Genomic DNA, 13,413 nt, shown 5'->3' on the forward strand with positions numbered 1-13,413 from the left:
ACTCGTTTTTGAAAAAACTGTCACTTAGAAAAAATTGTATCCTTTTTGTTTTTTATCACTTCATTATAGTTGACACTTTTTTTAACTTGTCTCTTGTAACGATTTATCTTTTAAAGATAATAATACGTGGCAACAAAAAACCAAAACAAGGTTCCTTTTTTTCCTTCAATAAACATAAAATACAAATACGTCATTTTCAACAAAAAACGATTTCTTTTATGCAACTCAATTCAGGTGTGAAAAGATATGCCAATACGTCATGATGTATAATACAAAACTATAATAATAATATAATATATTATTACGTAAACATATTTTGACATTATTAAAAATATTGCGATAACGATTATGTGATATTATCATTTATCATATAGTAATGTTATTATAATATAATATTGCTGTGCTGAAATAACCCCAAATAAATAATTTCTATTGACTATTATTAACTACAAACAAAACAAAAGGAAGAGAAAAATGGGTAGCACAGTGTGAAGACACCACCTATAATTGTTAACAAATGGTTAATAAAGCAAATGTATACAGTTTTTGTTAAAATTGATAATAAAAATATTTTACGTTTGTCACTCGAACAGTACAAGTAAGTAAAATGGGTTCTGCGTCATGTCGTTAGGTCAGGCCTCATATCAGTTGCTTGGTTATACAAATATTTACGCCTTTTGCAATGAAAACAATATTTACATATCTGTTATGCCTTTATACTAATATAAAAAACAAAAACATCCAACAAAATATGGTTCTAATCTCCAATATACCGACAGTAGACAATATGTTATTAATTATGCAAAAATAATGTACAAACATATTTGTTGGTTATATATAAATAATTTTATTCGATAATATTAAACTTATTTAAAATACATTTTATAAATATTAAATAAAACATTTTTTTTAAATATTTTATAAAAAAAAGTATACTGTTTATTTGAAAAAAATGTTTGTCTGAGATAATTTATTTATTGTATTTCTTATAATTATTATTTGAAAATTGAATTTAATAATAAACAACAAATATTTTTTTCATAAATAACCGAACAGTAGAAGATTAAATAATAGATTTTTTTTTAATCATCGCTTCATCTAGACAAAAAAATTGTTTGAGTAATGCTTAACTTTGTAATGTAAATAAAATATTTAATTAGACCACACTATCAAATATAAACTATAAAAAGATGTTTTTTTTATGTTTTAAAGTAATGAGCATATTTTTTTTGAAATTCTATTATTCTAAATTTTGTGTAGCTAGAGCAAAAAGAGTTATGTCTTAATTTGATACATTTTCTGTTTCTATGACGTATTTAGAATTATCGTTATTTATTGTTTAGTCTTTCTAGTTTTTTAATCGGCGTCATGCTTATCCAAAACAAATAACAAAAGTAACAGATGAATTTATTTTCAAAATTGAACTACATACATAGTAGAATTTTCTTATTTAATGAGTAATTTATTGTTTACATTTTTTATACTAAAATTTTTCTATATAAATTAACGGCGCAACGCCTTTTTTCGAAAAATATTTACAATATTATGTGCATTAAGTATTTTTTTGTTACAATTAATACATTTTATTGTAACATTATATAAATTATTGTGCTTGTGTACATTCGTATTCTTTAACAATTTGCCTAAAAACTTTTTAATATGATGTTTTTAAAATAATTCTACCTTCTTTTTGGTTTAGAATGAAATATTGAAATTCAAATTATACAATTAGATTTAATTCGACGATTTAACTGATATATTTCATTTGTCTACTATTTATATATTTTTAGGAACAAATAATATAGATAACATATAATGAACTACAATTACAATTATAAATTAAAATAAATAGTGGTAGTTCCCACTATGAGCTTATTCATTATAGTTCAACGAAAAGAACACTTTAAGTTAAACAAAAATAATAAATAAACGTTTAAAACGCGCTACTCACAGAGTAAATACTATTAGCTCACAGACTAATTCAGCTCTGTTTTTTATTGTAACGTATGTGCTATCCTAAATTGGATATTCTAAAAAAACAGTAATACATGTTAGCATTGTCAAGGTTCTACATTTTCATGTACCTAATTGTTTTTTTGTTCTCCTCCTTTGAATGATTTGGTTAACAATTACTTGCGTAATGAACGCAATAAAAGCAACGTAACTCATTAACCTATACGAATTGGAACTTCCCATTGTATCGAACGTGTAACCAGCCACAAAACAACCCAACGATATTCCTATGGAGCAATCGATAAAATAATTACTTCATGTCTGGGATTGATTTTTTTGTGTTAGTATCTTACCCAGTCCTTGGAACGCCATACCGTACAGCCCTTGTAGAGTGCCTTCTCCTCCAGGCGGTGCTACTTTAGCGGCGTACGAAACCCCAGATAAAAAGGACATGGCGAACGACACACCATTGAGCAGTTCAACTGGTAATACCCAAAGCGGATCGTTAATTATCGAGTACAAGAAAAATCGAACAGAGAACATTGCAAAGGATACCGAAAAAGCTGCCATGTGACCAATTTTTCTCAATATAATATCTAAATAACAGAGAAATCACAATTTATATATAATGTAGTAGGAAGTTTAGCAGAGAAACTGTTAACTTACCTGACATAATATAAACAGGTAGTTCACCAATGCAGCACTGAACTGTAAACGAAAACCCTTCGATAGTCTTTATCCAAGGTTTACGTTCCGGATGGTAAAATTCCGCCAAATCTTCAAGATACCTATCAATATTAAAAACAAAAAACGTATTACTCGCATTATAAATGAAATGTATGTAATGTATACGTATAGTATAGGAGCCTAATGTGTACCAATAATGATTCTTTGTAAGATTAAAAAACTTACAAATATAAGTAAAACCAAATGAAAGCCGTAAATACACCGCTCATGGTCGCCCACACGAGGAAGGACGCGACTTTGACGTCGGACAAAACTTCGCCGACCGCTTTGGCGACATTCTTTGAACTGCTGTTTTGTTTACTCTAAAACAGCGACGATATCATATTATTTCAAATAGTTCAAGTCGACTATCAATCGTTTACTTCTAATTTGGAAGCGATGGAAATATGGATAATCAGTGCACATGTGGAAATCATGTAAGCCGGTAGAAAACTTTTTTCTTTTAGATTTCTGCTGTAAGTGTCAACACACCATCCAACAAACACAGAGCTCAGACCGTAGCCTATGGCGCCGTATATCCGCTGTCCGCCATATTTACTCTTATCTTTGCCTGGGAAACAAAGACGCGTATATAATCGTGTCATTTATCGGCTTTATCTCATTGTCCACATAGCTGGTGACACTTACCTAGGATTTCAATACAAATAGTGTCCTGTAGAACGTCACCGACCATCCACAGTACCGTCCTGACCGTTACGACCAGTAGGAAGAGCCAAAATCCCCATGTTGTTACCACGTCCACGTTATCCGCCTTTTGTTGGTCCGTCAGGGCAGGAATGAAATGCAGAGTGGGAGTCAGCAAAGCGTTTATCAAACTGGCGCTCAAAAGCACGGCTTTGCGACATTGCCATCGGTCTGTGATGTAACCGGCGAAAGGTCTCGCCAAGACGTTTAGGATGGGCAAAAAGGTGAAAAATAATCCTACTATGAACACTGGTACGCCTCGTTGATTGGCTATTGTCGGCAAGAACGGATTGATCGGCGCAGTTGCTAATAAATAAACGCAGAAAGTTTAATCCAATTATTTGCGACCTAAACGATAAGTTAGGTTATTTTAGAGCATAATATTGCAAGTATAAATTACACTGTCTAACGACACAACTAATCAGCATAATTTACACACGAATTTGACTAAAATGAGCCATCGCGCTCTGGCAACAATACGTCATAGCGCAATACAGACCAAGTAACTATGTATGTTATTTTTACAACAGCTATAATTAGTGTAATTTTTTTTTTCGTCTGTGCGCACGTTCTATAGATTTTCGTAAACAAATATTTGAAACAGTCTTCCTATTGATCAGAAACCCCGCTTAATAATTAAAAGAATAAATAGTCACAGCGTCATTTCCTGTTCATGACAAATATGTATAAATATAATACATACCCTACATATAACACCACTTGGCTACTGTCTTAAAAAAAGGCTACCTGTCATTGGTTTGGTTATTATAACTGACATCTGAAAATTCTAAAATAACAATATTTTCCAAATGTTTAATGTAAAATGGAATATGTATTATGTTTGTTTGATGTTTAAAAAAATGAAATTAAGAGTATTTAAAAATTGTATTGGATGTTTCTGTATATTATTTATACTAAAATTTTTGTGAAATATTATAATTATTTCATACAACTTGTTACAATGAGTCACCTGAGGGGCTAATTTCATTTCATTCCGAATACCTTTCATAATAATATTATACTTTTCTAGTTTACAATAAATGTTATGTAAATATATAATACCTAAAAATTGTACAAGGACATACTTAAAATAGCTTAACAAATTTAATAATAATATAGTAAAAAAAGTTGATTGATTCTGAAAAACTGGAAAATATAAATTATTAGTAAATGTTATATAATTTATTTATTTTTATTATCTTAATTCTCATTAATGTCATTCCGTGGCAATAGCAGTTTATTACTCAGCATGAGCAAATGTTAAACGTACATATTTACTGTAGAACTTAATCAGGCTTAAGACGATTAAAAATATAACTATTATAGTTTAAAATCTCATGCACTTGAAAATTGAAATGATTTAAAGTAATATAGCTAAGGAAACCAATATCAGCTATTACTATTTTTTTTTTAAACCCACTAAAGAGTTTAGTTAAATATTTACTACGTTTATATGAAGCAATAAAACGTTTCGAGATATTTAGGATGGTTTAAAGCGGTATTATGTGGTAATGGTAATTAAATGATTTTATTGCTACATATAAATATTATTATTTATTCGTAACGATTAAGAAACGTTCATCACATAAATACATCTAAGCAAATAATAAATACAAATTATGTATTATCATGTGCAAGAAAATCGTATTAAATTTATGATATAATTTGCATAATGGTGCATTCGAAACGGTCTTTTAGAGTAAACCCATCTAAGTGCAAATATGTCTCATTTAGCCGTCTAAAAAATAAAACCATAGCGCCATACAAAATAAACAATTTTGAATTAAACATTTCAACTACTGTGCGGGACTTAATTGTTTTATTGTTCTCTGGTCTCACATTTAATGTCCACATTGATGCTATTTATAGCAAAGCTCTGAGAGCCATTGGTTTTATAAATAGAAACTTTTCCGAATTTAAAAGTATTCATTGTCTTAAGATATTAATTACTCTCTCGTTAGGTCCATATTAGAATTAGTGTCAGTAATTTGGAGTCCCAAACAAAATAATCTAATTGATAAACTTGAAAAAATCCAACGACGTTTTTTAAGAATAATGGCACACAAATTAGGTCGAGTGGATATCTCTCTAGATATTTTACCTGCAGAATTGGGTTTAGAATCATTGGCCTCTAGAAGGTTATATAATGACAAAGGTTTTTTTTATAAATTAATAAATGGTAAATTATCCTGTCTAGAATTTCTGAGCAAAATAAATTTTAAAATTCCAACCTAATTTAAGAAATAATCGCCCGTTCTTATTACCTGTACTCATTACCCCTTCGGGGTGTTAAAACTTTAAATAAATAAATAATTAGACATATTGTTATTAGACGTTATACTACTTACGCATAAGCTAAACAACCAAAATAGTTTTTTGATCACAGTTGACTTATAATAACAGTAAAAACTACTTAAGGACATAGAAACAACCTTACCGTAAAACATGTTAGTGTATATTATCGCTTCTATGTACTTAAAGCCACAACAAGAAAATTAAGAATACTTTAGCACCTGAAGGCTAAATCTATTCTATCATTATAGATAGGGTAAAATATCATGGACAATGACTTTTCTTCAAGACTGATTACTATAGGGTAATACGTTTAATTCTATAAGTCAAATTCTATTTTTTTTGACAGAGTTTAGTTCTTTGTATTGTTGCGTTATCTTAGGTGAGGTACCAATGCTTGTTCCAAATGAACCTTACTTCCTAACTTAACTATAAATAAATAATAAATACTTTTTCATATGTTTTTAAACTATCACTGAAAGAAAGTAATCTTAGGGTTCGGAAAATTATGTACTTGCATGTTTTCAATGGTGTCATTTGATGGGACAGGGTGGGCAATTCCCCTCCCCCATAAAGCCGATATAGATAAGGGACGGTATGAGCTAGTTATCCAGCCTAGGGTATCCTAAATTATTGTGGGTTAACCAATAGTAATAGCATGCCGCACGTGTACGGTGGAGGTAAAATAGTATTCAAATTGATTGGTAGACTCTATCAACAGTATGCTTATAACTTCTAATATCTGTTGTCTAAACAACAAGGGTTCTTGTTTATTTCTATCAATGTGTTTATTATCATTTAATGCAGTGCACTATTAGTTATTACTGTTAATTCTATGATATTATTTTAACTTATTTCGTTTTTCCTGATAAATACTTATCAATACTTATCTATTGAACATAACGTTCAATGCCTCTGAACCACTAACATACACTTCTTTCAAACATAATAAATCACAAAACGCGATAGTAACGTATGATAACTGCTTTAAGTAGGTTAGTTCTTTTAAATGGTCGTAAATAAAAAAAACAATTTAAAAGAACTCGACTGTAGCAAAAACAATAAAAAATTTTAATTCTGAGCACATATTTACATAAAAGAACAACAAATTCATTAAATTATGACAGGTCTATTCTCCGCAAAAGAAAATCCAAATCATTTATAAATAATAAAATATGTGTATTTGTTATTTGTAAGTCAACATACGTTAAGGCAATCAACTATTCCACTCGTACGCGTTAAGTTTTAAAATCGTAAACATAAAAAAAATGCTTCACGTTATATTATACTTACCGAAATCAAAAATAAAAAAACATGCTTTCATCAGTATTAGTTTTTTGTTTATATTCAAGCCCTTCATTGTCTGCAAAGTGATTGGTCAAATTTGGTTTTGCTGGTTTTCGTTTACTAAAAAAAATTAACAAGTTTCCATTTTTAGACATTTGTTTAAAAGCAAGAATCTTGGGTATATTTTAAGTACAATGTCAATTTTTGACAATAGTGAGTTGAACGTGTTAATTGAAACACCAATAAACTTTTTTTTTCTAATACTACACAATTGTTCTTAAAAACAAATACTTACCTTTTTACAATATATTAACTACTATGTGCAATATATATATGCACATAACACTACATTTATCATTCAACTACCCCCTCCTCATTTTTCCGGACAGGCGTGATGGTACCGAGTGAGCAGAACAACCTCTGTGTTGCGCAGTTCTACTTACGCATTACACACTTTTAGTGTTTTGATATTATAAATAACGGACGTGTCTTATGTTTTAATCAATATTTTTACCGACGCGACGATGTAATTTTTTTCTCTTTTAGTATAGCTGATAATATTATTGCAATATAATAATAATATATAACACGTTATTATTTATAAAACAAATCTAATCTCTAAGCGATTTAAAAAGGGTTTGTTAATACAGCGTGAAGTGTTTACAATAGAGAGAAAATCAAAACCGTATTCTAAAAATTTGAAGAGCGCCAATTAAAGGTACTAATTGATTTGCGTTGAACAATGACTTGTAAACAATCATTATTGTGATAATAATTTTTATCGATAACAATGTTAGTAGTTCTACGATTCAGACGTGTCTTAGATTATCCTCTACGTTGGAAGTAATGTTATGTAGATCAAATTTTTCTAATGAATTTTTTTTATAATTATTATTACTAAGTGTCATATGCCGTGCACGTGTCTACAAGGTTATCGGATCCTTGTGGGAGACTAATAAAGCATAAAGATTTTTTTTCCATGCAAACCTGCAGGAAGCGGCGAGCGCCACTGGCGGTCATTTCTCCTAGTAAGATTTAATTAAACAAAATTGTTTGATTATGAAATTTTACAATTAATCGTGTTCATTCGGCTACAGATAAATTTCTGTTTAGTTAGTTTGTTTATGCGGTTTGGTTTCTGCTTAAAACTCATTAGAATAATATTACAACGTACTAAGCTTTATCTTTTATTTTACATGCATTTTTTCACCATTACTCAACATTCGGTGTTCATTTATTTTGTTCGTATTGGATACACGAACGATTTGGACAGAATGTTTTTAGAAAAAAAGGTAAAAGTTTTACGCCTAAAATTATTAATAGTTGTTATTCAAAAATTCTACTAAAGAGACAAGGCTCGATTGTTATACATTATTTGAAATTATTAATTAGTATTTTCAACATAATATATATTAACTGTTTAACTGGCTTTGGTGTTTATTCGAACAATTTACACACAACAATATTTGTACCTAGGCCTTAATATAATTGTTTACTCTATTTAAGAATATATTACCTATATATTATAAATATTTATTCAGTATAGCTAATAACAATATTATTTGTTATAAAGCTATTTTAATGATTATAACTGTTATCAATTATAAAAAATATTAGTTCTTTATAAACTATTGTCCTCTTGAAAAATTATTTAGTTTTTCTTCAAGTAATTATACGATTTGCTATAAAATACCACCTACAATTAATGTCCTCAAACATACAAGTATTTGTAATTAAATGAAGTGAAGACAAGCGTGTTTTTTTTAAATAAAATGACCGACTATTTAAAATTTGAACTGAGATTTTTTTATTTTTAAGATTTTATTGTTTTTTACAGTATTTAACTCAACACAATTATTTGTAGTTTTTTCTAACAGAAAAATCCCCCTTGATCTTGACCCTACAAAGTTTTTATACGTTTACGTAAATTTTTTTTTAAAATGTGGATTAGGTATAGGTGTATATATATATATATCTATGGTATGTATCGTGGTAATTTTCGAATAATACAATTTTAATTGAATAATTAATCACATTTTCAATTCAAATTCTTTGCGGTTTCTTATTTATTAAATTAAAAAATACAATTTTTTTTTTTAATTTAAAGATTTTAGATAAAAATACTTGTCAATTAAATACGGTGGATAATTTTAAATAATACGTTTTACTCACTTATTCCAAGAGTGTCTCACGGTGGTATGACCTGGTACAACACAAGTGCGGCAATTTTTTTAACAGTATTGGACTTTTAGTAGCCGTACAGTGAGCGTATGCATACACCACAGCACGCCTTAGACTTTGCAAATCCGAGACGTCAATGAGATGTAACCGAATAAAAAATAAATGCACGATGCGAAATCATCAAATGCAAGTAAAAAAAACGTTTTGCGTCGGTTACTACTACTACTATCTTATGAAATTTTTATTATTATTATTGTTGGATATTAAATAGACAAAACATAGTTTAAATAACAGTACGTTTGTTGTTTTGCAGCCGTTCGATTGGCCCGACATTAGTAATACACTTGTAATAGTTGCCGATAAAGAGGATACTTGACAATGACAACGGGAAAACCAACGGTATTTCAACAGTCATCTTAAGGACTTTATCGAATTAAAAATTATTTTATTCGCGCGTTAGGTGCAGTTGTCACTCTGAATACATTAACGGCCAAGTATAAAACGAGTTAACTAGCGCTGTATGTGCGCTGTCCTCCTCCCTCCCCTCGTGACCATACTGAAGTATAGTGGTGGAATTCGCATTTTTATCTCTTAAAAAATATGTTTAAGCGCTTTGCGAATGTATTATGATTATTATTAACGTGGACACGCACGGCTTTCAGTAATCCGATCGTTAAACCGGTTAAATATGTCACCTGGCATCTGGCAATGGTCACGGTGACCATTATAACATATTTTATCAATAAAAACATCCAATGAGAAAATTATTTGAAAATTATACGAAGTATAAAAAATTACTGCACGTCATGATATTTGTTTTAAAAAAATATATTTATATAAATCAGCATTTTAACGCTTCCGGTTAGAATTTATTCTATTACAATCGAACGTCGCGTCGTAGAACAATGACTATTATGTTTACCCGCGGAATTCACTCCCTATCAGTCCCACTCGACCGTCCTAAAGTCCATTGACAGCATGCGTACTTGAAATGTAATTTCAATTACAATTTGAAGAGATAAAGTTGTAAGATTTGCTAATGCAAAAATTAAAAAATGTTGAACTTTTTTATATTTTTTTATAACGGTCAAAATGGAACTTTTTGAAAAAGTTCCTGAACTCTTTTGGACTTTAAAAAAATACTTTAATTTAAATTTAGTTTTGAATGTTTTAAGTGGGTTAAGAAAACCGCATATCAAACATTTTTTGCATTAAATAATTAAGTTTTTTTAAAAGAAATTCTAGTTTTTAGTTTAACATTTTTATCATATATATTATTTAAGTATAGTTATGTTTTAATTTTCTCGTTTTATTATCACTTTAAAAAAATACTTAGATAAAATGCATAAAAATGATCTATTACTTCTAACTATTAAATACTATATTCTATTAAAGCAATAAAAAAAATAAAAACAGGCTCTTTATGCAATAGTTAATATTTTATAAGAATCACAAAAACTCACAATTTGTATATGAATTTTTTTTCTAGTAATTCTTTTTTTAATTTTCCGGATATGGAAATTACTTTTCGTGTTACTTCGGGTCTAAAAATGTTAAGTAATAGTTGTATAGATTTATTAAAATGTATGTTAGTTATATTTATCAGTTACAACTTACAGATATGACGTAAGTTAAGGTGATGTAAATAGAAATAGAGAGTTGCAATAAATATTATGTAGGTAGTATATTAAATACTAATTATTATTAATTCATTTTTATCAATAAATATTTTTTTTTGTATGCATGAAATCAATAACTACATAATTAACTGTTTGTCAAAACAAAAATGGTCTATTAACAATGTGTTAAACACTGAACATTTGATAACCAGTTTTAAATTTTAAACCTTGTTGGCCATTGTACGGTTAATTTTACGGATACTAATAAAATAAAATGAAGAATAATAATTACATAATATTACCATTATTCATGCATTTATTATACTTTACCTTCATCTTTTTTAATGCGTGTTATTTTTTAAATGTTTTATCTAAACTGGTTATTGTTTAGTATTTTAATTTATTGCTTTAAGTATATCCTATATGGATTTACCGTCATTACGGACAATAAAATTAATAAATAAGTAACCGGGAGTGTAAAAAACACTGTGTAGGTATGCTGAACAGTGATTTATCTAGACAGGGCGGCGGAATGAGTAGAGGTTAAAACTCTTTACAAAAACCCATTGCTAATTAATTCAATAAGTTAACAATTTGTTTTATTTATGAATACTGTAATAATATTTTATATATTTTTATTTTTAACGTCCCACACAACGTTCTATGTATAAGACTCAAACGATACCTTTGTTAGATATTATTATTATTATAAGTACCTTCGCATAATTCTGATCAAACCACTTGAATTTTAAAAGTATAAAATATAAATGAATCATTATTGACCATAGATAACAAATCACTAACTAAACTAAATAATATTATAATGGGTCATGGCCTTGAAATTTTCCATTTCCAATTTCCTACGCGATATTACAATACCCACGTATTACAATTTTATAGTACAAAGTCAAATAATGCCGGATGTTAGCAATATTGGTTATGTATTCACTATTTTATGCGCCAAGTGATCTTATACAATAGTAGATGCGAAATCTTTGGTCACATACTCACATTTAAGTGTGAAAAAAATAAAATTTGAATCATACGAATTATACTTAATTTTAATTTGTAATTTTGATTATTTTTCGTTTCTAAAATTGTATATTTTAAATTGTAATAGTTGCAGTCACTTAGGAGAGAGCCACGCTACTTTTGTTTTTCGCGAAAAACATTTCCGGAAGATGCACTTGTTCGAGGAATGAGTATTTTGATCTAAAACTACATTAGAACTTTGACGATTGTGACACAAAAAAATGGCAAGGAAAATAATTTATAAAATTCGAACAATTTTTAATAATTGTTGTCAAAACAACGAATTTGTCCAAAATTTAGGATATTCTTAGACTTTATTTATGTATTTAGGCTAAAATTGTTTAGTTTCTCAGTGCAACGCTTCAGATATGTTTTGTCTGCTAGTTAAACGGTTGTGTAAAATGTGTTTAGTTAAGTCGATTTTCAACAAAATTGAAAGTTTAACTTTTAATTGTTTTCAGAATGCATTTTCTATTTTTTGCTAAAATTGGACCTAACTAGATATTGCCGCCCACCGAAGAAATATTAAATATTTAATGGGATTAAGTTTTAACTTTGTTATGATTATAATATAACATGAGCATACAATTTTTAGTTTCTGTTTAAGTTTTTAAGGATAAGTTGCTTTTACTCTACTTCTTAATAAATATGAGCGGCCCCTAAGAAAACCACTACACTATGCCAAGTATATTAATTAATATGTTTTTTATGTCATTAAAACAACAATTATTATATAATATTCAAGTAGGTAGTTTAATTAAGGTAGTTTTATCGGAGCTAAGGATTTTATAGATTTAGATTAGTTTTAACTTAAATAATGGCGTGTACTTAATTAAGAATACCTATTTTAAAAGTTATGAGGTTATTAAGACATGTTTTTACAAACATTATTTATTATCTCTTTCCTGTCATTGTTCGCTTAAGTGTTTTAATTATCTTATTTTAAAATACTAACCCTGAGCACAAACGGTAGAGATGCACGCAGAAGTTGATACGTACTTATTGGCGATCTTGATTAAACTTTATGTGTGTGTCCTTAAGCGCGTTGTCAGGTATATTGTCGCGGAAAAAAATGTATAAAACGAGGATAAAATAACGTTCAACACGGCTCTTCTATGAATATTCATACTCACGGGCGAATTCAATAAAAATACACGTGGTTAATGTCTAACTAAGCGAGTCTAAAATGTTAGTCACAACTCATTTGCGCGAGTCGTGCTGTCTACGTAATGTGTAAAGGTTATGTGCTCAGAAATTGACAGGCAACGGCAATGCGATTGGGTAAATACTAAATTCAGTTTAACGTTACACTTTTCACTTCATATTTGTTCACTACACGTATTTTCCATTTTACTTGATATGCCATAATTATTTATGATTTGTATTTCAGTTCATAGAATAGTAACCATAATTGGAAAAGGTAATTTGTATTGTATATAATAAATAAGTATTAATCACCAGTTGACCCAATATACCCGCCAGTTTTCAATAAGGCATGAGGCTCGAATAGTTTACAAGTGAATCGTTTTTTAATGAAAGGTGTTGAGTATAAAAAGTAAAACCTTGGAATACAAAAAATATATTTTTTGCTCATAAATTATACTTTAAATAATAAGTA

General features: G+C 28.8%; 1 protein-coding gene across 3 annotated transcripts; it reads right to left on the reverse strand.

Annotated features, from left to right (window-relative positions):
• Positions 1 to 1,091: 1,091 nt before the first annotated feature.
• On the reverse strand, positions 1,092 to 13,010 carry LOC126839537 (major facilitator superfamily domain-containing protein 6-A-like). 3 transcript variants are annotated; one of them, XM_050574915.1, is made up of 8 exons: positions 7,259 to 7,388; positions 6,970 to 7,083; positions 3,328 to 3,690; positions 3,063 to 3,250; positions 2,866 to 3,002; positions 2,620 to 2,741; positions 2,307 to 2,549; positions 1,092 to 2,240 (listed from the first exon to the last, which is right to left on the reverse strand). In XM_050574915.1, the coding sequence occupies exons 2-8, from the start codon at positions 7,034 to 7,036 to the stop codon at positions 2,077 to 2,079; spliced, it is 1,284 nt and encodes a 427-aa protein (XP_050430872.1). In that variant the 5' UTR covers positions 7,037 to 7,083; positions 7,259 to 7,388; the 3' UTR covers positions 1,092 to 2,076. The 3 variants fall into 3 exon arrangements, with proteins under 3 accessions (XP_050430872.1, XP_050430866.1, XP_050430860.1); XM_050574909.1 differs by lacking the exon at positions 7,259 to 7,388 and adding an exon at positions 12,751 to 13,010 and having other exon boundaries at positions 1,093 to 2,240; XM_050574903.1 differs by lacking the exon at positions 7,259 to 7,388 and adding an exon at positions 9,136 to 9,642 and having other exon boundaries at positions 1,592 to 2,240.
• Positions 13,011 to 13,413: the final 403 nt, after the last annotated feature.

This window comes from Adelges cooleyi, unplaced genomic scaffold (assembly GCF_023614345.1).
Source record: "Adelges cooleyi isolate 19-005CV unplaced genomic scaffold, UGA_ACOO_1.1 ACOO_flye_CR_arks_rails_tigmint_CR_PRNA_108, whole genome shotgun sequence".
Taxonomy (NCBI): Eukaryota; Metazoa; Arthropoda; class Insecta; order Hemiptera; family Adelgidae; genus Adelges; species Adelges cooleyi.